The 27,379-nt window shown below is 42.6% G+C and overlaps 1 protein-coding gene across 2 annotated transcripts in view; it reads right to left on the bottom strand.

Annotated features, from left to right (window-relative positions):
* REPS2 (RALBP1 associated Eps domain containing 2) overlaps positions 1-27,379 on the bottom strand; it is a 293,374-nt gene that overhangs the window by 75,936 nt on the left and 190,059 nt on the right. For both annotated transcript variants that reach the window (XM_075336286.1, XM_075336285.1), the window contains exons 9-13: positions 26,047-26,123; positions 11,915-11,992; positions 6,721-6,787; positions 5,459-5,527; positions 4,008-4,053 (exon numbers count right to left, since the gene is read on the bottom strand). In XM_075336286.1, coding sequence (XP_075192401.1) covers positions 4,008-4,053; positions 5,459-5,527; positions 6,721-6,787; positions 11,915-11,992; positions 26,047-26,123 — 337 coding nt within the window. The remainder of the gene's footprint in view (positions 1-4,007; positions 4,054-5,458; positions 5,528-6,720; positions 6,788-11,914; positions 11,993-26,046; positions 26,124-27,379) is intronic.

The raw sequence follows: 27,379 nt of genomic DNA, 5'->3' as shown, positions 1-27,379 counted from the left end.
CTTAAGCTAAGTTCCTACGATGAATATTTGGGGCATTTTTTACTTAAAAAAGTCCAGTTCCAGCAAAGTGAATAGGATTTATAGAAATCTCATGCCCACTGAGCTTATTTTTTTTAAGTTGTGTAAACTGACATGCAGTGCATTTTTGGAATCTGCAATATATCAATTTCTCTAGCGATAAATAAGCGTTTTAATTACTTGTTTTCCCCATTGCTTAAAAGAGAAGAGGAAAATCCACATGTAAAAAACATGTGTTTTTGGTGCTTTTACCCAGCAGAAACACAGTAAAAATGCATCTAAACCACACTTGACATTGTCAATAAAGTTTTAGCAAAGCTAAGTAACAGGCAGTATTCAATACAATGCAGCTTTATTTAATCATATGTAGAAAATTGATGACTTTGTCCAGCACTCAATCTCTAAATAAAAAATAAGAACTTTATTAATCCATTAAAAAGATAATGTATGAAAGAGTACAGAAATAAAACAGGATATCCTGGGAAAAATTCTAGGTACTGTTAGTTTCCTGAAGAAGGAGCATGCTTGCTCCGAAATGCGTAGAACTAGAATAATAAAATCTGCTGATTACATTGTTTGCTCTCTTGAATCTTGCAGCGCGGCTTGACAACCCATTTCTTCTCTTCCATCGATTGATGTCTTACCTTGCTGGGTCTGCAGCAGTCGGTTTTTACGCTAACAAACGTATTATAGGAGTTGTGACTTGCACAACTCACCCAGGTGAGTGATTCCCTGCACCCCCTTAAACTGGTTCCTACCATGATAAGATGCCAGTTTTCCGCCTTTTGTATTTTCAGGCTCATCGTTCTAATAGACAACAGATGATAAGGGAATGCCATGTTACACTAAGGCGTTGGACCCTTCACTTACACTCTGGAATTTGCCAAACATAGATACAAGAAATTTCTCTTCCATATGTACATTTTTATGGTAAGAAATGAATCCAAAATGTTCTCATGAAAATTAGCAAAAATAGTAGCAAAAATTAATTTTAAGCCTCATTCTGACATGACGTCAGTATTTTTCATGTACGCAAAAAAAAAAAATGGTACCGGTGTCATCATTGTTGATGCCACACAGTACCTAGATGCTGAAGACATACGGATCCCAGTGTGTCATCATTATTTTTCACGTATAACTAAATTACAAAGCTTCTCCTATGATTTGCAATGTTAATCACAGACAGCATGAGCACCTATATTCACACTATTCATCTGTGCTGCCGAAAAAAAACCACAGAGAAGTCTCCATGACTTTTGCACAAACACATGGTTAGTAAAAGAACATGGACAGGAGAACAGCTAGATAGACTATATTGGGTAGATGTCGTATCTGTGAAAAATAATGGAGATAACATGTACACTACAGACCAAACGTTTGGACACACCTTCTCATTCAGAGTTTTCTTTATTTTCATGACTCTAAAAATTGTAGATTCACATTGAAGACATCAAAACTATGAATGAAAACATGTGGAATGAAATACTTAAAAAAGTGTGAAACAACTGAAAATATGTCTTATATTCTTGGTTCTTCAAAGTAGCCACCTTTTGCTTTGATTACTGCTTTACACACTCTTGGCATTCTCTTGATGAGCTTCAAGAGGTAGTCACCGGAAATAGTTTTCCAACAGTCTTGAAGGAGTTCCCAGAGATGCTTAGCACTTGTTGGCCCTTTTGCCTTCACTCTGTGGCCCAGCTCACCCCAAACCATCTCGCTTGGGTTCAGTTCTGGTGACTGTGGAGGCCAGGTCATCTGGCGTAGCACCCTATCACTCTCCTTCTTTATCAAATAGCCCTTACACAGCCTGGAGGTGTGTTTGGGGTCTTTGTCCTGTTGAAAAATAAATGATGATCCAACTAAACGCAAACCGGATGGAATAGCATGCCGCTGCAAGATGCTGTGGTAGCCATGCTGATTTAGTATGCCTTCAATTTTGAATAACTCCCCAACAGTGTCACCAGCAAAGCACCCCCACACCATCACACCTCCTCCTCCATGCTTCACGGTGGGAACCAGGTATGTAGAGTCCATCCGTTCACCTTTTCTACAAAGACACGGTGGTTGGATCAAAAGATCTCAAATTTGGACTCATCAGACCAAAGCACAGATTTCCACTGGTCTAATGTCCATTCCTTGTGTTCTTTATCCCAAACAAGTCTCTTCTGCTTCTTGTCTGTCCTTAGCAGTGGTTTCCTAGCAGCTATTTTACCATGAAGGCCTGCTGCACAAAGTCTCCTCTTAATAGTTGTTCTAGAGATGAGAAGGTGTGTGCAAACTTTTGGTCTGTACTGTACGTGCCACACGGATGTTTGAATGAGGCTTCAGGCCATGTACACACTGAATCTTTTTGTTGAGCTTTCAAAGCAGAAACTGAATTGAACCTCAAATTATTTTTTATCAAAGTTTTGAGATTTGGAGGATTTGGGGAGTTTTCACTCCAAAAACTTCTCTAAAAATTCAGTGTGAACATAGCCTTACATTGCATTATATGAAGAAATAAATGGACTAATAAATATGCATAACATAACCTATTAATACATAGGTTCGAACTGGCCCACAGGAGATCAGGTGAATCCTTCAGTGGTCCCTGTGCAAAAGTGGGTCCACACCTTCATAAGAGCAGTAGTTGGCACAATACACTTATAATACTTTGTACAGACAAAGGAAGCATCTTATCATTTGTTTAAGCCCTTAACGAAATAAGCTAGTACGCATCTTTGCTGGCAGGTGATGGCTGTGAAAATCAGCCATCATCTGCCTCCAACAGCCACTTGTGCAGCTGCTAACCTGATAATTACAGCTGTCAATCTGTGACATGGGCATTTACAGTTCGCCAGCAGGAGGGCATACCATTCTAACAGTGATTGGACACTGATGGGTTGTTGTGACAGCCAGGGGGTCTGCTTAAAAACCCTGTGCCTGTCATGATGGTACTCCTGTGAAAGCGAGCCCGAGGCTGGCGTTCCTAGGAAACTGGGATTTTGCTATATACAGCGATACTGTGGCATTGTTGTATATACAGTAGCTTAAGCAATCGGAGGATCACAGGTTCAAGTCCCCAAAGGGGACTAACAGTGAAAAGTAAAAAAAAAAGTTTAAAAAAATAAAATAAAATGTTCAAATCATCCCCTTTTTTCTCCCATTAAAAATAAATAAAAAAAAATTGACATATTTGATATTGCTTTGTTCTTAAACGTCCGATCCATCAGAAGATAAAATAAGATGATCCAATTAGTAAATAGTGTAACAAGTATAAAAAAAAAATAAAATGTAATAACAAGCAATCTTAACATCGTATCTACCCCAAAATTATATCAATAAAAATATTGGCTTGGCGTGCAAAAAACAAGGTCTTACAGTTGCATATCTTGAAAATTGAAAATTATGGCTCTGGGAAAATGGCATCACAAGCAATTTTTTTTACAATTTGTTTTACCACTTAAAACAAAATCTATGCATGTCTAGTATCTCTGTAATAGTACTGACCTGAAGAATCCTCTTGCCAGGTCATTTTTACTGTAAAGTGAATGCTGTAAATAAACAATCCCCAAACAATTTTTTTTTTACTATTTCACCATACTTGGAATTTTTTTTATCAGCTTTCTAGTACAGCACATGATAAAATGAACAGAGTTATTCAAAAGTACAACTCATTCCGCAAAATACAAGCCCTCACATGGCTATGTAGAAGGAAAGATAAAAAAAAAGTTATGGCTCTTGGAATAAAGGGAGGTAAAAAACAAAAGCGGAAAAAACGAGAAACAAAAAAATCATCTGGTCCCTAAGGGTTTAATAACTACTCAGTGTATTATTATATAGACATTCAGGTAAATTTGTGAATGGAGTAATATAATATTTGCATGTAGCTAAACACTAAGCCCCAAGAGCTAATGTTATTTGGGCCCTTGGTATCCCAGTCCGGCACTGCCATACCTATACATAGATTGCCAAATATAGATAAGCAAACAGGATTGTGCTGATCTTACCTAGACCTTGGCCTTGTATAATGTGTGTATTGTTCTTGATGAACAGCTGAAAAAAAAAAATGACATTGAAATTAAATATATTTTAAATTAGACTTTCATTTATGTTCAGGATTAATTTTCAGAAATCTATGTTAAATTAAAATATGTCAGGTTATTTTACTGACTATATGCGTGGAAAGCAATGTTCCCAAATTAGATATCTACATATTACAATTGATTTGCTGTTGCATTTACTCTAGAGAAAAGGATGTATGTAACAAAACTGTTTTTCCTTGGAATGTCTACAAAAACTCCGCCAGAAAACAGATTAATAAAATCCCATTAATACTGTAAAATTACTTTGCAAGATAAGGATAAGATTAAGGGATTACCAAGAAAATCCTGCTGTAGATTTCAGGAGTAAAGAGGTTTATTAAAACTGTCCTGGTGTAGACATATACTGTATACCTTCTAGACACTTGCATGATCCTTGCATTATGCCGCTAAAGGCCTCCATACACATTAGATTTCTCTTGGACGAATCCACCAATATTGATGCCTTTGGACGACGATCTAATGTGTTTGGGTGCACTGGCCGACTCATAGCTGGAGGAGATGTCGATTTTAGGCTGTGTTCACACACTGTATCTTTTACTACTTTTTGATGCATTTTAGAGGTCACAAAGATGCACCTAAATGCATGCATTTCCTTCTCCCAGCAAAGTCTATGAGATTTCTATTTTGCGTCCACACTGTGCATCTTTTTTGGCTGCATCTTGGCTGCATTTTTGAAGATGCAGCATGTCAATTATTTTTATGTTTTTTTCCAGCCCTTCCAGTCAATAGATTTGACTTACAAAATGCATTGGGGAAACATGCAGTAAAAATGTGTCAAAAACACGTAAAAAACGCATGTGTTTTTAATGCGTTTTTGTCACAGTGCATTTTTTTGGGGCCGAAAACGCTGCATCTTTGTGGTTAAGAAAAGATGCAGTGTGTGAACATAGCCTTAGCCTGCTGATCACAGTTCTCCTGGAGATAAGCCATCAGCCGATGTGTCATCCAACAATTTTCTCAAGGAGAACACAGGTGTGCTCAGCCCCAGTGTATGGGAAAGGACGGCTGAGATGGCTGTCGGCCAAATGATCGGCCAAATCACCGTTCGCCCAACATCTATCTAATGTGTACGTCCAGAATGAATGGAGCAGGGATGTGCATAACCTATAGATTTTATATATATATATATATATATATATATATATAGATATATGGGATAACTCAAACTTGGTATAAATCAAACCCTTGGTTTACATGGCAGACAAGTCTCCTTGTAGAAAATATATGAACACCCAGCCGATTGCTCATATGAATCGGATTGGCCGGCTGACAGTTATCATAAAGGTATACATCTAGTAGCTAAAGACTTCTGTGAAAACATATAGAACAGCCTTATCACTTTTAGTTCACATTACCAGTTTTGAAGGACTGGAACTTTTTGGTCTCAGTTGGTCCAAGGTGAATTTTTGAGTTTTCTTTTAAAGCTGGATATAAAGAAAAGTAGCAAAATAGTATTTATTTATCTAAGAAACATATGCTGTCCATCAAATGCAAACAAAAACTCTAAGAATATTCCATATTTGGTACCATAAGCATGTTTACGTAGAAAAGGAGATTTCCAGCGCCAGGGGTAAAATGTAAAATCCTTTTTTATTGAAAATAAAGCAATAAAAATCCAGCAGATACCATGATAGATGTCAGAAAGATGGCAGAACAACGCGTTTCGACGCTTCAGGTCTTAGTCATGTTCTGACTTAAAGTATAACCAACTCCCTTATATCGGATCCCTCCTCCACTGATTAAATTCACATGTGTGGTTTCACTCAAAGCAACTCCTCAAATAGTAGTTGCAAGGAGGAGTTGCTTTGAGTGAAACCACACATGTGAATTTAATCAGTGGAGGAGGGATCTGATATAAGGGAGTTGGTTATACTTTAAGTCAGAATATGACTAAGACCTGAAGCATCAAAACGCGTTGTTCTGCCATCTTTCTGACATCTATGATGGTATCTGGTGGATTTTTATTGCTTTATTTTCAATAAAAAAGGATTTTACATTTTACCCCTGGCGCTGGAAATCTCCTTTTCTACTTCAATTTTGGATGGTTGCCGAACCTTGTTCCGTGCGCAGGACTTTGATTACAACCAGCAGGTCAGTCCTTGGTGAGCTGGACTCTCCCTCATTTTTTTGGATAAGCATGTTTACGGTATATAGTCACATTCTGTATCAAGGCTTCCATGTCCAATTCTGTTGAAATTTATACACTTGGTACATGCTGGAACCACATAGCTTATAGAATATCTCAGTTTTTCTGCCATTAAAAGTACTGAGATCTGGTTTAAAGTAAATTTCTGCATATATACTAATTTTCTTTTTAGTATTACAGTATAGCAACCATGCAAAGGTAGGAACTCAACAAACAAAATACAGTATAGATCACATTATCTCATCTTTCTCCTAGAAAGAAGTGGGCAATAAATTATAAAAGTGAGTTATGTCCTAGAATTTTCTTTCCTTCATTGTCATCATCTTGTTTTTTTTTAACTAAAAAGTAGATTGGGAGCTATTCTGGGGGAACAAGAGCATGCAATAGAAGCCTGTAACTAAGAATGGAAACATGGTAGCAGTTGAACAAAACTTCTCCATGAGTGAAAAGGGATACAAACCAATACCGTACCTTCTGATTCCTTCACTGAGTTTTTCTTTAATGCATTTTGACTAGTTGGTATTTCTGTGGTGGTCTTCTAATTGTTAAAAGAAAAAAATGTATGTTTTAAATGTATACATAAATAACAAATGCCCAATTATTGGCATTATAATGGAATTATAAACAAATATTTAGGGTGAATAAACAAATTTGATACAAATATTTCATATTTTGTGGGGAACTGAGAAATTACTTTCAAATTGTGGGGACATCAAATCCCTAATAAAAAAAATGCTTCTAAAAAGGTTTATGTGAAATACAAAGAACTGAATAAAAATATTCTTCACATATGTATTTATGTTTTCCCTTCCATGTGTCTGTGGTTTTTGCTTGGCTTCACACCTAAAGTTTTGGCTATCCAGGTCATAATGTGAAATGTACCGTAAATCATAAAAGTTGTGTGTTTTACACATTCACTTATTTTTTTATATTTTGTGTTCATTGTTGAACCTGGTACCTCTTTATGACAACAGGGTTAAAACCCCCAAAACATTACTGATCACCTTGTTGAGACAATACTTAAATTTGTTGATTATTTTTTTTTTGTTTCCTTCCTACTTGCAACTTTATATTGGACGCCTAGTGATTAGTGATGAGCGAGTACTAAAAAGCTCGGGTGCTCGAGGCTCGGGCCGAGCCTCCCAAGATACTCGTGTACTCGGCCCGAGCACCGAGCCCAATGTTATCCTATGGGAGACCCGAGTATTTTTGTGAAATGACCACCGGCAGCATGTAGAAACCCTAAAACTGTAAATTAATAAAAAAAACGTGCGTGTGTGTGTAAGCGTGCATATATATATACACGCGGAGTGGAGTGCGGGAGGGGCCGTATCCGAGCGGGGAAGTGTCGGGCTAAAGGCACGGTCATGCTGTGAGGGCCGGCCAATCACTGCAATTCCACAACAGGGCTGTGGCATTGCAGTGGTCTGCCAGCCAATCCCTGCATAAGGGCTGGCCCTAAAAAGAGCGCCAACATGAAGACCACGAGTACAGCACGAGTTTCGCGAAATTACTCGGTCCCCGCCGAGTAGCCCGAGTACAGTGATACTCGTGCGAGTACCGAGTAGTAACAAGCATACTCGCTCATCTCTACTAGTGATTAAATATGAATATATAACCAACTAAAACTCTCTTATTTGGAAAATAAGGGCCTGGTTGGCAGTCTATGTTATAGTTCATCCCTAAATTGTTTGATGGGGTTGAAGTCAGGGCTGTATATGAGTCAGAAAATTTCTTAAACAACAATCTCTCCCAACTATGTCTTTTACTTTGTGCACTGGGACATATTTTAAGAGAAAAGGGATCTCCCCAAACTGTGTCCATAAAGTTGCAAGTATACAATTGTCCAAAATGTCCTGGTATGCTAAAATATTAAGATTTCCTTCCACTGGAACTAAACTGCAAAGGTCAACTCCTGTAAAACAACGCCATAGCATTATCCTGGGTCCACCAAATTTCATAGTAGGCACACTGCAGTCATACGGGTAATGTTCTTCTGGTCTTTGCCAAACCCAACTCACCCATAGACTGATGGAGAAGTGAAATGTTTTAAGGGTTTGTCACACAGTGATGCAGTGCTTTCCACCTTTCCATCTGAAGCTTGGCATTGTGCTTGATGATGTAAGGCTTGCATGCAGGTGCTCGGTCATGAAAACCCATGCCATGATGAGGGAGTTTGCAGCTCTGTAGATCATTGGCAACTTTTATGTTCTATGCACTTCAGCACTCAGAGTCCCTTTAGGGCATGTGTGCACGTATGCGTATTGCATGCATTTACGCTGCGTCTAGCACTGCAACATAAATGCATGCGTCCTGCGTCCCCTGCACAATCTATGAAGATTGTGCATAATCCTTGCGCAAATGCTTTTTTGAACGCAGCGATTTGGGTGCTGAAATTTTTATGAAAATCGCTGCGTTCTAAAATGCAACCTGTCACTTCTTTCGTGCGCTTTGGATACATCTCCCACTCTGTCTATGGCTGGTTTCAAACCTCCGTGTTTAATCAGGTACCAATCACACGCATGGTTATGGTCACATGTGAGTCATACGTGTGTCATACGTGTGTCTCATGTGTGGCACACGAGTGACATCCGTGTTTGCATGCATGTGACAGGTACCGGAGAAAACACGGGTCTGTGAAATAAAAAGATTTTTCATGTTTACCTGCATTTTCCGTCTCTGCTGCCTCCCACTCCTGACCCCCGCTCATTATATTCATCAATTATTCACCGCACTCAGGAAGCCGGAGCATCGCGGGTACAGCACTGGGTACAGCACTGCCGAGGACAGCATCGCAGGGACAGGTGAGTATTCACAAAGCACAGTAACATCCAGGAGGTCATCGGAGTTCCCAATGAACTCTGATGACATCCTGATGACCCCCACGACATCCGTGCTACAGCTTCACGGGTTCATCAGAGTTCATTGGGAACTGTGATGAGTCCCCGATGCTGTCCCCGCAATGTTCCGGCTTCTAGGTTCTCACCACATACACACACACACACACATACACACACACACATACACACACACACACACACACACACACACACACTCTGCGTATACTCACCCAGCAATGCGGTCCCCGACACTGAAGTCCCCAGCGCTGTCCCCGCTTCCAGCTCCACAGGGCACTGAATATTCAGTGAGTATAATGAGCGGCGATAAGGAGCAGGAGGCAGCAGAGCCGGAGACAGCATCGCTGGAGAGAAGTAAATATAGAAAATATTTTTATTAAAAAGACCCATATTTTCTCCGGTATGTTTTACACTGATGTCACACGGATCACATCAGTGTGCGATCCGTGTGACATCCGTGCTGCCGGAGATGCCTGCGTCTCTGCATGCTGGGTCATGAAAGGTCACACGGTCCGTGTGAAAATACAGACGTGTGAGGCACATCATAGAATAACATGGGTACGTGTGACATCTGTGTTAAAAACGGATGTCACACGTACCTAAAACACGGACGTCTGAAAACAGCCTTTGGGAGAGGCAGCATCCAGAGCGCATGAAATCGGCATTTATTCTTCTGAAACACTGCATTCATTACGCAGTATTTCTGCAGCTTTTTGAAGTGCACATGAGCTATCAAATCACTGCAGAATTTTCTGCAGTGACATGACGCAACGTGCGCACATGCCCTTACATTGTTTGTTGCTGCATGGTTAAGTATCTGGGGTTCCTAATTACTTCCACTTTTTCATAATACTACTCACAGTTTATGCTGGGATATCTAACCCATTCACAACACCCTCTTTGATTAACAACCCCTTTAAGAAGGAAGACATTTCACAAACTAAGGCCTCTTTCACACGTCAGGATTTTGCATCAGTGCTTGTATGCCAAAACCAGGGGTGGAATTTAGAGAGAACTGTAAAAAGGGCTTTACATGCTACAACAAATCTAACCATGTGTCGGCGGGGTCACGTCGTAAGTGACACACATCCGGCATCGTTAGTGTTGTTGTAGCGTGTGACAGCTACATGCGATTGCGATTGAACGTAAAACCGTTCATGGCATACACGTCGTTCATTTCCTTAAAATTACACGTCGGGTTGTTTAATGTTCCCGAGGTACCACACATCGCAGTGTGTGACACCCCGGGAACGATGAACAGATCTTACCTGCGTCCCGCGGCTCCTGCCGGCAATGCGGAAGGAAGGAGGTGGGCAGGATGTTTACGTCCCGCTCATCTCCGCCCCTCCGCTTCTATTGGCCGGCTGCCATGTGACGTCGCTGTGACGCCGAACGTCCCTCCCACTTCAGGAAGTGGATGTTCGCCGCCCACATTGAGGTTGTATGGAAGGGTAAGTACGTGTGACGGGAAATAATCGTTTGTGCGACACGGTCAACAAATTGAACGTGCCGCACATACGATGGGGGCGGGTACGATCGCATACGATATCGTATGTGATATCGTAAGGTGTAAAGCAGGCTTAATTGAAAGACTGACACCTGTTCTGTGTTTTGGAGACACTTCTGGTTTTGGCATCCAAATACTGATGACACACTGATGAAACACTGATGAAAAACTGATGAAACACTGATGCAAAATTCTGATGTGTGAAAGAGGCCTAACTTGTTACAACAATGTCATCCTATTACAGTACCATGCTTAAATGCGTTGCGCTCTTTAGAACAAGTCATTTTTTCACATGGCTGTAAAGGTGGCTAAATGCTGTTTTTATACACCTGGGGAAATGGGACTGAATAGAAAACCTGAATTTAGTGATTAAGAGTATGTGCCCACGATCAGGAGATCAGGACTCACTGCGTTCAGAACGCAGCGGGTCCTGACCTGCGGAGCAGTGAGTCTCCTCCGCAGGAGAACGCAGGAGACTGCAGCTGCTTGTGCCCATGATCAGGGATCAGTGCACTGCGTTCTCTCACTTGTGTTCTCTCTACGGAGGACGCATGCAATTCCACAGCAAACAATTCACATGCTGCGTTCTGGACACACGCACTGCAGATCAGTGTTTGCTGCAGGAAAAACAAGCACAGTGGGCATGGGATGTCTAGAAATCCATCCACTATGCTTGTGTGCAACACAGCGTTTTGGACGCAGCTGAAGCATGCTGCGTTCAAAACGCTGCAAATACTGATCGTGGGCACGCACCCTAAGGTGTCCCAATGCTTGTGTGTATATTTTTTATCATATATTCCTAGAAATGTTAGACACATCTTTGTCATTTGCTTCACATAATTATGCAGACCACAATGTCCTTATGTTTGTAAATCTGAAATACTAATCGAGGTATACTACAAGAACCTCATTGTCAAAACCAAAAGATTTAAGTAAATAATCCGTGAATGGAGAGACACAGCTGATTAGTGTGTAACCAACATCTACCCACTAGGAAAAAAATTATCTAAAGTTTCCATCTTAGTTCTGAACTAAGGTCACTGATGCAGTCAAAAATAAATTCCATCGCAGTGTAATTAAAATGGAATGAGAACATTTAGGCTTGTAGCAGTCTTCAAAAGCTGTATACAGGTAGATTGCTAGCAATGGAGGCCATAAAAGCACATCTATCATGGAAAGATTATACATGCAACAGGGGTTGTGCTGAGTGAGGTCTTTGAAATGTGCCACGCATTCATGTAATAAGCATTGATGTATACTGTAGGAGTACAAAAACATAAAAACATCAATTATTACTGACTGGCTCGTTGTTACTGGTTTCCACATCAAAGAGGATCAGGGGCTCAGAGTTAGCAGGATCTTCACAGACAGTCTCAAGCTGTTTGGAAGAGAAAATCAGACACCGGGGAATGTTAGATGTGAGAATTCAAGATTTAATCTATGCAAACAAGGCCACAAGGGGATGATCCAAAGTTTTCTAACACAAAAAGCAGGGCAGAATTATTACTTATACATATTTATTATAGTAATGGATAATACTAACAGGAGAAAAATAATCACATAAACAAATCCACACTATATAAGGCGAGACGGAATAGGTAGTAACAATGGAGTAACAATAGCGCTGTACTTTAAATCTATACAATATTCCAAATGTTTAAAAAAAGTTTGCTTTTAGCAGAAAATCTGACTATGAACAGTAAAACTGGCTACTAAATGAGATAAGAGTTGGCCACACATCCGTTCAACAGACAACTATATTGCACTACTCCCTTATACATGGCCACGCGTTTAGGTGTTTGCTGCCAGTCTCTCCTGGTGGCAGTTTATCTGCCCTGAAAACAGAAGTATTGGCTATTAAAATTCCAATGGCCGGATCCAGCGTCGGACTGGCCCACCGGAGCACCGCGGAATCTTCTGGTGGGCTCCGGGGTCCCAGGTCCCAAGTTGGCCCCAGGTCCTCATGCTTTATATTGCGTGGACTTGTTACTGTGGGCTGGGCTGGTTCTCAGTGCACAGTTGCGGTCTCTACAGTTTCTGCGGTTCTAGCAGGACCTGTGGTGACATCACAGTCATGTGACTCACCAAAGGTCCTTGCTCTGAGGGAGTCAGGGCCGGCGTCAGCACTCAGTCATGGCCATATGCCCTGGGACAGCTTGGGGTGCCCAATCTTCAGTCCTGCGGGCCCCGCGCTAAGTTCCAAGGACCGCAGTACTTGAGTTGGCAGCCGCACTATCCTGGATGCTGAATAGTGCGGTTGCTGGCCCTTTAAGTCACACTGGCACCCAGCATTCACTGTTGAATGCTCTGTGCTTCTCCTGCATTGAAGTTCATCTGTGGGAGGAGCTACCACGCATCTGCTTCAGTCCCACAGATGAAGAGCCAGCATCCTCCAGGCAGCACACTGGGCACAGTATGTCCTCCTACACTGTATGGGGCCCCCCTCCACCTGAGCTGTAGGTTTCCCCCCCTCCTGATCTCTATGGGCCCTCACTCAAAGGCTGTATGTGCCCCCCCAGCTGTATGGGCCTCCTGAGCTGTATGTGCTCCCCCACCCTTGCTGTATGTGCCCCCACTCCTGAGCTGTATGTGCCCCTCCCCCTCCTAAGCTGTTTGTGCCCCCTCTCCTGAGCTGTATGTGCCCCTCCCCCCGAGCTGTATGGGCCCCCACTCTTGAGCTGTATGTGCCCCTCCCCCTCCTAAACTGTGTGTGCCCCCACTCCTGAGCTGTATGTGCTTCTCCCCCCCGAGCTGTATGGGCCTCCACCCCGAGCTGTATGTGCCCCTCCACCCCTGAGCTGTTTGTGCTCCCACTATTGATCTGTATGGGCCCCCACTCCTGAGCTGTATGTTCCACCCCTCCATCTTTATGCCACCCCGTCCTGAGCTGTATGTTCCATCCCCATGATCTGTATGCCACCCCTCCTAAGCTGTGTGTTCCACCCCCCCGATCTGTATAGGGTCCCCCCCTCCTGAGCTGTATGTTCCACCCCCCTGATCTGTATAGGCCCCCACTCCTTTGCTGTATAGGCCCTCTCAGAGCACTAGGTGCCCCCCTTGAGCTGTATGGGACCCCCGTAGCCGTATGCACTGCCACCCGAGAGCCGTATGCGCTGCCACCCGAGAGCCGTATGTGCTGCCACCCCAGAGCCGTATGCGCTGCCACCCCAGAGCCATATGTGCTACCACCCCAGAGCGGTATGTGTTGACCCACAGAGCTATATACCACACACCCCAGTGTTGTGTATACCCCACAGAGTTATATGCTACCCCAGTAACATCTTTGCCCCCAGTAATTTGTACGCACTTCAGTAACATGTATGCTCCCCAGTAATATCTATACCCCCAGCCCCTCTTATAATTTATATACTGTAGCCCACAGCACCTTCTGTGATGTATAAATAGCAGTGTCGGTGTGCTCTATGTTCGGCCATGTCTGTTAGTGATGGCTACCAATCAGTGCAGCACAGCCACATGCGTGGGAGGAGCTGGGCGGGAGACAAGCGGGGGAGGTGAATGAGGCTGTTGCCGGCTTCCCCATATTAATAATATCTCTAATATGTCTGTGTGTGCAAGTATGATGTGTATCTATGTATGTCAGTGTGTAAGACTGTGTCTAGATTTATGTCTTTATATGTATTTTTTGTGAATTTGTCTTTAAATATGTATATGTACTGTATGTATCTGTGTATTTGCATGTCTGCATGTGCATAGGGCTCTATGAGACTCTTTTGCCCAGGGCTCACAAAATCCTGGAGCCGGCCCTGCCTGCACAATATGAGCTGTGCGCAGGACCTGCAGACTTCACCTCTCATATTCAAATATACGCACGTCTTTCAGGTGCACATACATTTGAACAGTGCAGTGCCAGGACTGGAGTGGAGAAGTTCCTCAGCACCGCACCGACATCCGTCATCACCGGGGCCACATGGAAGAAGAGAACGCACAGGCACCAGGTATGCGCTCCTGAGGAGTCGAAAAGGGCATGGAGAATCATTTTAAATGCAGGAGCCGTGGTGGGGGAGCAGCGGTGTTACTTTACAAGTGACATTATCGGGCAAAGGGGAACAGGATAGCTAATGGGGGACATGATAGGGCAATGGGGGACATGATAGGGCAATGGGGGACATGATAGGGGAGTGGGGAACAGGATAGGGCAATGGCAGACATGATAGGGCAATGGGGGACATGATAGGGCAATATAGGACAGGATGGGGCAATGTGGGACAGTATGGGGCAATGTGGGACAGGATGGGGCAATTAGGAAGGAGATTGTGATAGGTGGCATAGTATAATTAGTATAACGAAGAGCGAGGGAGACTTTATACAGAGACGTAATATGAGGGAGATATTATAGAAAGGGCAAGTTTTGGGGGGACATTACGGAAAGGGGCACTTTGTGGGGTTATTTTGGAGGGTGGATATTTTGTACAGGAAGCAATTAACAACCTCTTCTGATTCTCCTTGTTTCCCCCAGCTAAAAAAAGACCCTGTATTCACCTCTGGTGCTGGCACCATTTTAACGCTGTCAGTAATCACGATTCATGGCTCACATTACATTGTGACATCACGGGAGCTCCACGTCCAATCACTACCAGCTTCTGTCTCTCCACCTCAGGAATGAACTATCATTTGAGGGAACATAGGGGCCCAGGATGGGAGGCTTTATCAAATAAAGGGGGTCAGGATGGAGACATTATTAAGTAAAGGGGACCAGGATGGGAGATATTATTACTATATGGGGCCAGAACGAGGAACATACATTATGGATTTATAGTGACAAATGGGGAATATAATTACTGTAGGGGCAAATTAGGGGACATTATTACTGCTGTAATATAACCCTAGAGTCTGACCACTTGTATTTTGGGGTCTCTATACCTGCATCTTGAGCCCTTCACCTACAGCATCTCCCCTGATGAATCCATGCGGAGGAAACGCGTCGGGAGGTTCCATGGTGATGAATCTTTAGGGCCAATTTATTCAGGGTCAGTTTGGGACGGCCCTTGTAAGGGCTGGAGCTAATGGGGTTTGAGGGTTCAGCTAGTTCCTGCCAGGGAGAGAGCTCCTACCCGGCCATGGACAGCCACCCGATCTATCTATCCTGATGACCCCCTTCTAACAACTGACCTGCACCTACAACTGGGTGAGACCATTCCATTTCCTATGTACAATTGTATGATGTATAAATGAGCCAGATATTATAAGCAAGAGGCAATAATTATACCTATATGTTTACTGCCGTGACTATACTCTGAATTAAATCCAGGAAACACCACTGTGATCTTGGATGGATTTTTGTTAGGTTATGGTGGTAATTTTTGGTGTTTACATGTATGAAAAGCTTGTTTTTTGGGGGATTTATTAACCCCACACTGTATATTACACTGGTGAGTCCTATTGGGAGGCTTGGTTCCCACTGGAATATATCCTCCTATGACCCTAACCTGACTAATAGATAGAATTATAGGTTGATGCCCTGTTTACCCGGCTCATAGCAGTCATCACTTTACAGTGTCTATGAATCTTGGACACTAATTTGGTGTTGAAGCCCCTCAATGTCCATCTGGTGATTATGGTCTATTACTGACGGACACCACCGAGGGGGCTCCAACACTATCTTTGTTGGTCCTCTTGGACATGAGTATTGTTTCATTTTTTTGCACAAAAAAATATTTTATGAATTGCAGCACTACGCAATTTTTTTAAATAATTCTAATAAAAGTTATGTATTATCCCCTTTCTCCCTGCTGATATTTATTTTACAGGAAGCAATTAACAACCTCTTCTGATTCTCCTTGTTTCCCCCAGCTAAAATAAAAGACCCTGTATTCACCTCTGGTGCTGGCACCATTTTAACGCTGTCAGTAATCACGATTCATGGCTCACATTACATTGTGACATCACGGGAGCTCCACGTCCAATCACTACCAGCTTCTGTCTCTCCACCTCAGGAATGAACTATCATTTGAGGGAACATAGGGGCCCAGGATGGGAGGCTTTATCAAATAAAGGGGGCCAGGATGGAGAGATTATTAAGTAAAGGGGACCAGGATGGGAGATATTATTACTATATGGGGCCAGAACGAGGAACATACATTATGGATTTATAGTGACAAATGGGGAATATAATTACTTTAGGGGCAAATTAGGGGACATTATTACTGCTGTAATATAATTTAATTTTGAGGATACTGTCTTCCATGGGGGGAACAAAAGTCTGACATGGTGCAGAAATTGGGGGAAAAGTGAGGAATGTGCTCTGGAAGTGATCGGCTATAGGTGACTGTGTGTTATTTTCTGCAGAGTCGCGTCATGGCAGGAAGAAGTGATGGCGGTCAGTGCCGGGTGAAGAGGAAAAGCGAAGATGAATAACTTCAGCTAGAGATGTCACTGGTAAATCAGTGTATTACATGTATATGGGGAGATAAGGTATGCACACCAGTGACTATGTAAGGGGAATACATGAAATAGCAGAAACTGCTGTGTGAATACTGACTTGAAAAATCCAATAGCTATATGTAAGAGTGAAAATGTGAGAAATGGCATCTGCATTACTGCCATGAACATATGAATCAAGAGAAATTTAGCTACTGAATTGATCAATGCAATAGAGCCCCAACACTACGCCAAAGTATTTCTCTACGTTGGGGTCCCTTGCTTGTGTGTGTCCTCTCATGCAGTTAAAAAACTTACCGTGTATGGGAAGCTGAGACCCAGGCTATTTATGCGTATGATATGGATTGGCAATAGGTGTGGTTGGGGAGGGTTCACAAACGAAAAACTACTAACAAATAAGAAATAACGTTTGGAACACCATTCTAAGTCTAAACTGGGTGCAAAAACCTAAAAAACATCACTATGGGGAGATAAGGTATGCACACCAGTGACTATGTAAGGGGAATACATGAAATAGCAGAAACTGCTGTGTGAATACTGACTTGAAAAATCCAATAGCTATATGTAAGAGTGAAAATGTGAAAAATAGCTGGTGGTATTTCTTTGTTGTATGTGGTATTATTTGGTCATTTATATGGTCTGGTCATAGTGTTAAGGTGTATTTCTCCCTTGTATGTGGTAATATTCTTTCATTATGCGCTTTGATTATGGTGTGGCGGTTTTTCTCTCTTGTATGTGGTTGTATTCGTTTACTATGTGGTGGTAATATGTTATTGGTCACGGTGTGGCGGTATTTCTCCATTGTATGTGGCATTATTGGTCTTCGTAGAGTGGATTGTGTTGTATCTGGAGGTCACTTTCTCTCTCTATCAATAAAGGGAAGATTATTTCCAGTAAAGATTAAATACTTGAATGTTTAACCCCTCCCTGTTCTGTGACTATTACACTGTAGCAAATATGCTAAGTAATCACCTATTCTAAGGCCATGTGCCCATGTTGAGTATTTGGTCAGTATTTTACCTCTGTATTAGTAGCCAAAACCAGGAGTAGTAAAATCAGAGGGAAAGTCTAATAGAAACACCTCTGTATTTTTCACCCACTCCTAGTTTTGTCTTAGAAATACTGATGTAACATACTGAACGTCTGAACGTGGCCTAAGGATAAGTGATAACTTATTCATTTGTGGGGACTGATTGCTGGGACCTGCACCGATCGGCAACTTTTATCCCGTTGAAAGTGGAGAACATGTTTGACTCGTTCCCTGATCCATTCATTCAATAAGTGATCATCTAACTAAATTGTGGATCGGTGATCACTTGTTTTCACCAAAGATCCCCCGTACTGCAAACTACTGTAATTGTACATCAGTTATGCTGCAGAGGAGATGTGCAGGAACCACCTGTGCTTCACAGTCGATGCTCCACTATTATGGGGATAACGGCTAACAGGTATTTGCATATCGCTGTAGGGTGGGTCCCTGGAGTCAATTCCTCTGGTGGGCCCCAGACACTCCAGTCCGATGCTGGCCGGATCATTCATCATTCTCTTCCCCAACATCTTCTGTGGGGAGGTAACAGATATCCCCACGGGGCGTGGCCTGGACGGCAATGTGAGGAGACGTGTCTGTGGAGCTCTCCTGCACACACCCATGATAAATACCTGAACACTGCTGTTATCACTGCCTCAGCCAGCTGTATGAAAGATAAGGTGATGAGGACTTGTCTGGGGTGAGTCTGGTGGATGCAGAGCGGTGCCATGGTCCGTCGCAGGCAAAAAGATACTGGAGGCGGGAAAGTCCCCAGCTTTCAAAATGGTGCCATGATAAGGCAGGAAGCTGAGAAAGTTAATGCAGCCTGTCAGCAGAGGATGCAGATTGCTGCAAGGCTGGAGAAGTTTGCCTGGACTCCAGAGAAATCACTTCAGCATATAGATAACAGAGGTGAGAAAGGAGAGGAGGGGGAAGACAATGCCAGCTCTGATGAGATGGGGGGATGGTGAAGAGCAGCAAGATAATACAGGAGAGGTGGAGAAAGCACATAGTGCAGAGGAGGCTACAGAAAACCCCACTTTAAAGAACGTTTTTGCAGTGGTGTCTTTTTGTAAAGAAGCTCTGACTACCCTGACAAAACAAGTTGCAGGAATACAGGCAGAGGTGGCTGGCATTAAGAAAGACCTCAAAAAAGTGGACCTGAGAACAGGAGCTGTGGAGGAAAGAGTGGGGATAACAGAGGATCATATTACAAAACTACAAAAGTCTGAAAAAACATTTGCACAGCAGATAGCTGAAATCATGGCAAAAAATGATGATTTAGAGAATCGCTCTAGAAGGAATAACATCAGGATTGTCGGAATCCCTGAGAAAGCAGAAGGAAGAAACCCCACTGAATATGTAGAAGACCGGCTTAAGGAAAAAATTGGTGCTAATGTCTTATCCAAGCTCTATGCCGTGGAACGTGCACACAGAGTCCCGATGCAGCCACAACCAGCAGGCAGGGGCCCTCGCACTATGCTAGCCAAGCTCCTCAACTACAGGGACAGGGACACTATACTGCGAAAGGCAAGAGACATGGAGGATCTTATGATTGACGGCCAGAGAATTTCCATATACCCGGACTACTCCATTTCTGTTCAAAAGCTACATATGACTTTTACTGGAGTAAAGAGGCGCCTGCGAGAGATTGGAGTGCAATACTCAATGATGTTCCCGGCAAAGCTAAGAGTGACAGCGTTGGAGCAGGTGCACTTTTTTACAACTCCGGAGGAAGCCATGCAGTGGTTGGACGCAAACGAAAAGCGGATCCGTTTGAAGGAATGAGCTGACTGTCTGAATCTCCAGTGTGTTGGAGAAGGCCGGCTGAGGCTGTACGACATCCTTAGGAGCTTACAGGGGACCCTTCTTGTTTTTTCTTTCTTTTCTCCCCCCCCCCCCTTTTTTTTATTTTTTCCTCCTTCCCTTTGGAATTGAGGTAGTATGCAGGGGGAATGCAAAGGGTTTGATGTGAGCTTCGCAGGACATGGGGACTGCCTAATTAGGCACGGTGGTGGTGTTTACAATTTGAGATTCCAGTTTAATTACTGTTCGCCATTTTACTGTTATATTGGTTGAGTGGAATATGATTAAACATAGAAAGGGTGGGAGTGGAGAATTGTTGGAAAAGGGACGAGTTTCAAAATGTGTCTAAGGCCTCTTTCACACGTCAGTATTTTGCATCAGTGTTTCATCAGTGTTTGGATGCCAAAATCAGGAGTGTCCCCAAAACACAGAACAGGTGTCAGTCTTTCAACTATAGTTCTTCTCTGTAAGTTCCATTCCTGGTTTTGGCATCCAAACACTGATGACACACTGACGAAACACTGATGAAAAATACTGATGTGTGAAAGAGGCCTAAGAGGGGAAGGCGAGGGAGGTGGGACAGGTTTGGAAAACCCGATGCTTCACGGGAGTACTCAAAAACAGGAAGTGGTGGGGAGCAGGAGGGGAGGGCAGCAGGGTGGGAGGCGGGAAATGGGTAGGGTAGAGGCAGCATGGGGAGATACTACAAGGTTTGATGGTTTTACTGGGTGGGATAATGGGGGATAGAATTAAGGTGTTGAGTTGGAATATTAGTTATCAGATAGGTCTAGTAGAGCGGCAATAATTAAATATGTTCAAGACCAGAACCCGTCAGTAATATGTCTACTAGAAATGCATCTAACAAAGGAGACAACACATGTTTTAAATAGGAGATGGGTGCAGAAGGCCTATCATTCCACCTTTTCCAACTATGCAAGGGGTGTATCACTGCTGATCCATAACTCTGTGCAATATGAAGAGATAGAAGTGTATGTGGATAAAGAGGGACAGTGTGTGGCCGTCAAGTGTAAAATATTTGGCAGACTCATGTGTATAGCTGCAATATATACCACCTCCATATATGTGCACCAAACTAAGGGAGATAAGGGAGTTCTCTGAGAAGGGGGGAGTAATCCCTTTTTTACTGGTGGGGGACTTCAATAATGTGATAGATCTGTACTGGGATAGGAGTAGTAGACCTCCAGGTATCCAGGATAGTTGTATGACTTTGTTTGGGACTCTTATTGGGGAACTTGGAATGGTGGATGCCTGGCGAGTGAGGAATGGGAGGGTATCCTGCTTCTCTTGTTATTCGGCTTCACATAACACTCTGTCCCGCATTGACATGGCTCTAGCTAGTGATCTGATGGATGCAATGATAGGCGAAGTGCAATATCTGACAAGAGTGATTTCAGATCATAGCCCGATTCTAGTGTCCATACGACGGGGGATCCTGACAGGGGGAAGGAGGGGAGAGTGGAAGCTTCATCCAGCATGGATCCGTCATATTAATATGGGGAATATAGAACAGGATCTTGGGGAGTTCTTTATCCACAACGAGGGTAGTACTGGTCCCCTGGTGGTATGGGATGCGATGAAGGCATACCTCAGGGGGTTCCTGTTCAGGGATATCTGTAAACGTAAAACACAGACGAGGCAGGATGAGAAAGATAGCCTGGAGGCCTTAGATAAGGCAGTGCTGGAAGCAATTTGGAGTAATACTACGGACGCAAAGCAAAATCTTAGGCAGGCGCATGAACAGGTTAATAAGATGCCTTTGGAGAAGGCGGTAAGGAAGCAGGCATTCCAAAAATTGCATTTTTATGAGGAGGGAGAAAAAGTTGGTCATCTATTATCAATCATAGCTGCAGCTCACTGGAGTCACCTATTACTATTGATGAACTGGAGGGCACTCTGCATGGCATGAGCACTGACAAGGCACCGGGAGCAGACGGGCTACCAGTTGAAATTTATAAACAGTTAGAAGAAATCCTCTTACCCAAACTATTGAAAGTCTTTGAGGTGGCGGAGGGGGAAGGTGTATTGCCTGAATCTATGAGAGAAGCAATAATAGTAGTAATTCCTAAGGAGGATAAAAATCCGAGGCTTCCAGACTCATATAGACCAATCTCGTTATTAACAGCGGACGTGAAGCTTCTGGCTAAGGTGTTGTCAAACCGGCTGACTGGAGTTATATCTAACCTAATACATATGGACCAATCAGGGTTCATGTCCAATAGGTCGACAGCTGCTAATATCAGGAGATTATATCTTAATCTACAGTTGCCGCCTGACAACCCTGGCTGGAGGGTGATCGCTTCGCTAGATGCCCAGAAAGCATTCGATAGTGTTCAATGGGGGTATCTGTGGAAAGTGTTGCAACATATGGGTTTTGGCTCATGGTTTGTAAAGTGGGTGCAGCTGTTGTATAATAGGCCTGCTGCTAAAGTTAGAGTTAACGGTATGACCTCCTCAGCGTTTGAGTTGCACCGGGGAACGAGACAGGGCTGCCCACTATCGCCGCTCCTATTTGCTATTGCAATAGAGCCTCTGGCTGCGGCCATTAGGAAATCGAAGGAGATCCATGGATTTAGGTATGGGCATTTAGAGGAGAAACTAGCTCTTTATGCTGACGATTTATTACTTTTCTTGGGGGATCTGTCAGCCTCATTGGATCATGCCATGCAGATAATAGAGAAATTTGGAGAAGTTTCGGGACTGACCATTAATTGGTCTAAATCGAGCCTCTTTAAAGTGGATGGGGACGTAACCTGGACAAATGATGATACTGGGGCTAACAAATTGAAGAGTGTGGACGAATTTAAATATCTAGGTATCCAGATATCTCTGCCAGTAGAAAAATACATACAGGTGAACTTATGGCCGCTTCTTAAAAAATTGAGAGCCAAAGTGGACGCCTGGAACAAGCTACATTTGTCAGTTGTTGGAAGGGTTAATTTACTAAAGATGGTAGTAATGCCTAAACTCCTATACATTCTGCACAATGCCCCTGTTTGTATTTCAAAGAAAAGATTTAAAGGGATAAACTCGCTGTTTAGGGAGCTGGTGTAGGGTAAAAAGCAGCCTAGGGTGCGATTAGAGACAAAGGCCGAAAGATGAGGGGGGTCTAGCAATCCCAAATCCAGAATTGTATTATATGGCGGCGCAATGTCAACACCTCAGGGGCTGGTCTGATCGAGAGAAAGATGGGGGCATTAAAGAAGTGCTGGAATACATAGTGGGTAGAAGTCCATTGGTAATGGGACTAGAGGATGGTGGTGCGGTGGGGATCCTGGGTGGAACGTCTCCTACAATGGTACTTATAAACAAGACCTGGGATAGGCCGAAAAGGGTGAGAGGGGTGACCCGATTAACTAAGTTTACACCTATCTGGGATAACAGTAATCTCCTGGAGATTCAGAAAATGGGGAATACTGAGGAATGGAGACGCAAGGGTGTAATAAACATGCATCAGATATTGGACAGAGGAATTTTGAAATTGTTCCCACAGTTACAGAGTGAGTTTCAGTTACCGGCATCTGGCTGGCTCCACTACAGTAAATTAAAACATGCGATTGCAGCCCAAGCGGCTAAACAAAGTGTGGACATACAGACTGACCTGGTACTGGAGTATGTGTGTAAGTGGGGAGGAAGCACTAAAGGGATCATTTCTGACACGTATAAAGATATATTACATACCTTTCTTTTAGACTACCCAATTAAAACTAAATCTAAATGGGAGGAGGAAGTTGGGCCGATAACGGAGGAGGTGTGGGAGAGTATCTTAGAGTATGTCCCTAAACTTTCCATGAGCGAACCGCCCAGACTATCTCACCTATACGTGATTCACCGGGTATATAGGTCTCCCTTACTGATGTTTAAAATGGGGTTGAAAAGGAATTCGGAGTGTCCAAGGTGTCAGGGATCTGACGCAGGTATTTTTCATATGATGTGGTCTTGTCCGAGACTGGTCTCCTTTTGGACTAAGGTTATCCACATGATAGGAAGAACATATGGGTGTGTCCTTCCCAGGGAACCATTGCTATGCATATTGGGATATGTTGAGGAGCTTGGGGTGGAAAATACTATGAAAATTGCCATTGCTAGGCTGCTGTATGCGGCAAGAAAGCTAATCGCCAGGTCCTGGATTAAAAAAAGACCCCCCGACCAGGGGAGAGTACATTAAAAGGGTGAAATGTATTCTTCAGCTGGAACAGGGAGTGTATGAAAGAAGGGGGAATGTTAAAATGTTTGAGATGCTATGGTCTCCTTGGCTGCAATGTGCATAGGACGAGTGATGGACCAGTAAACTGGTCTGGGATCGGGATAGCCGTCGGAGACCTCTGATGTGTGTGTTTTGTTTTATTTGTGTTACTAGTTGTTCCTCCTGCACATTGGGGTGAACGGAATGGTTGCTATACTGCAGTTGGAGGGTATTCTAAGTGTGTACTAAATGGGATGTAGTATCGGGGAGAAGTGTTGCTGCCGGGGTGGGGTGGGGGGGGCGGGAGGGGGAGTTAAAGGGGTAATAGATGTGATAAACTTAATTTGGATGCCGATTTGTTATTCTGTTGTATGTATTCTGTTTTAATAAAAAAGTATCTGATTTAAAAAACAAACAAACAGATATCCCCACACACATCAGATGCACTGTTGGATCTGCTGAAATTGATGGGTCCAGACACTTTAAAGCTGTGTGCACACATTGCGTTTTTAACGTGTTTTTGATTGCAGATTTGTAATAAAACCAGAGGGGAATTCTGATGTCAGCAAAGTTAATGAGAATCCTGAAGTGTCATGCACACGCTGCTTATTTGTGACTTGCAGATTTGGTGCAGAAAATAATCTGCAGAATGTCAAAGCTTTCAGCATTTTCATAGCATTTTTTCAACAATTGACTTCAACAAAGTCAGTAAAAAGCACTATGAAAGCGCAGGTATATAAATAATTGCAGATTTGTGTCATTTTGGTAGCATTTTTTATTGTTATTTTTACGCATTTTTAGACAACAGTAAATGCTACAGAAATATATAATAATCTATTTGGCCTGAGTGTCAGAATGAGTGTCAAATGGCCCTTGGGCATTCCTGGGGCATATTCATATTGTAACTATTTTCCTGCATTGTTTACTGGTGTATTACACATATTATAATGGTTATGTGTGATTGTTGTTTGATTTTTAACCTTGATCTGCTCATTTGCTTGCACTGACTTAGTTCTCTCTTTGTGAGACTCCCATACTTTCACACCTTAGAGAAATTATTGGCACACACCCTGGTGTCAAAAAATACTAGAAAAACGCATGCAAAAATGCATCGAAAAAGTGGCAAAATGCACGTTTTTGCCGCTGCGTTTTTCCTGCCAAGAGATGAAGAAATAGTGCAGAAATTTCTGCATCCAAATACTCAACATGTGCACATACCCTTAATCTAATATATATGGAGAACTTGAAATTCTGTTCAAACTGGATTTGTAGAGTAAGGGCTCATGCGCACGTAACTGCTGAATATTCTGCAGCGATTTGACAGCACATGTGCGCTTCAAATCGCTGCAGAAACACTGCAGAATAAATGCAGTTTTTCTATAGAAAAAAGCCGATTTCATGCGTTCGGGATGCTGCCCCCACCATAGACTGAGTGGGAGCTGCATCCAGAACGCACAAATAATTGACATGCTGCTTTTATGAATGCATGGATTTGGGTCAAAATTTTGTCATCCAAATCGCTGTGTTCATAAAAGCATCATGCGCACGTATCATGCACAATCTACATAGAGCAGGGGACGCAGGACGCATGCATTTACGCTGCAGTGCTATACGCAGCGTAAATGCATGTGAGTACGCAACGTGGGCATGAGCCCTAAAGTTTAATATTGCACATAGGCTCCCATTATAAAAAGTGTATAAAGTGCAGAAAACATTTTTTATGCATCCTATATTGAATATTGCAGATAACCAAACTATTTAGAAAATATGCATTACTCCCCAACAAATGCTATAAGAATCCTCTGCGGTAGATAGGACCCTATAGCTATGTTCATCGTATGCACCAGGAATTTAATGGGGGTTTATATCCTTGCAGGTTGGTTTTTTAAAATAATCACTTCTCATTCCTAAATAGTTTTTGATGCATTTTATAATCTGACTGCACTGAACTTCACTGTGAGAAGACCCAGCTCTGTTGGAATCAATAATGTCTTACCTCCTTCCTGGCTGAGCATGCTGGGTTTGTTCCACGATATCCTTCATATACACCATCTGTTCCAGGATTCACAGGAGCTGTGAAATGAATAATACATGCAATTATTGTATTTCTTATCTTAGAAACCAACTGTATAAAGTTTTTTAAGAAATAATTCTATATTAGTGTTCTTGAATTAGAGTTTTTTCACAGTATGAATTGATGGGAAAGCAACTAAATAACAAGCCATAAGTGTGTGATCAATTAGCGTGCCCCAATTCTTATAGTTAAAATGACCATGGCTCCTTTTCTTAAGTTGCACCACATCTGGACAAGTGATGGGTCAAGTGCTGTAACTTCAAAAGTGGGTGACAAATTTGTTATTGTAGCACTCACAGTGCTCCTTCATTATAGGTATTGTGCTATCCTGGCATTGCATCTATTAAATCAGTACTGTCAATTATTGTTTTTATGAATGAAGGAGACTTTGAAAACCACTTTGGCATATGTTATGTACACATGGCCAGCCAAAATCGTAAAGGCAATGTAGGCAAGCCAGATGATTGTGTCACGGGTTACAGACAGTACTATAGTGTCTGGTAATAGAAAGTTACAGAGTTTGGCCATGCAAAATGCTCCCTGACTTTCTATTATTCCTGCTGTTAGTATTCAGTGTACTAGGTATCTCCTCTGCATGGTTTTCATCCTTTTCCCTTTATGACCCAGCAGAGCTCCTCTTCCTATCAGCTGATAATCATTTGTATTTCCCCCTGGGTTTAAATACTCTCATTTTCCCTGAACTTCTGAACTTATGCTGGTGATATTCAGTACATTCAGGCTCTGGATGTAAGCAGGTGGCTTGCACTCATCTGTGGTATTGTTGCTGAAACGTTGCTGAACTTCTACCTGAGTCATTTGTAAATAAGTAGTTCATGCAGGGACCAGCAGTAGGTTCAGTAAGGGGTCACCATCTCCCCCTTCCCTAGACACAGGGTTTCCCTTTCCTTCTGATGTTTGCTGGGTACTTCTCCATACCTAGCATGTTAGATTGGCTTCCATGAGTGGAAACATATGAGGGGCGGGGGTTATAGCAGGGCTGTGGAGTCGGAGTCGGAGCTCATTTTGGTGGAGTCGGAGTCGGTATAAAATGCACCGACTCCGACTCCTAAAATATATAATAAATTGGGGACAGTAGTGCAATGCAGAATGTGCTGAATATTTTACTAAATAATAACATTTAGCATAATGCTTATATTTAAGTCAAAATGTATTGTAGTGCAATGTGAACATCAGACATTTAATTATTTTTATGATACAATAATCAAGATATTTAGATAGAACATAAAATATATTT

This window comes from Anomaloglossus baeobatrachus, chromosome 2 (genome assembly GCF_048569485.1).
Source record: "Anomaloglossus baeobatrachus isolate aAnoBae1 chromosome 2, aAnoBae1.hap1, whole genome shotgun sequence".
Taxonomy (NCBI): Eukaryota; Metazoa; Chordata; class Amphibia; order Anura; family Aromobatidae; genus Anomaloglossus; species Anomaloglossus baeobatrachus.
The sequence above is the reverse complement of the archived record's forward strand: the minus strand, read 5'-3'. Positions and strand labels throughout refer to the sequence as shown.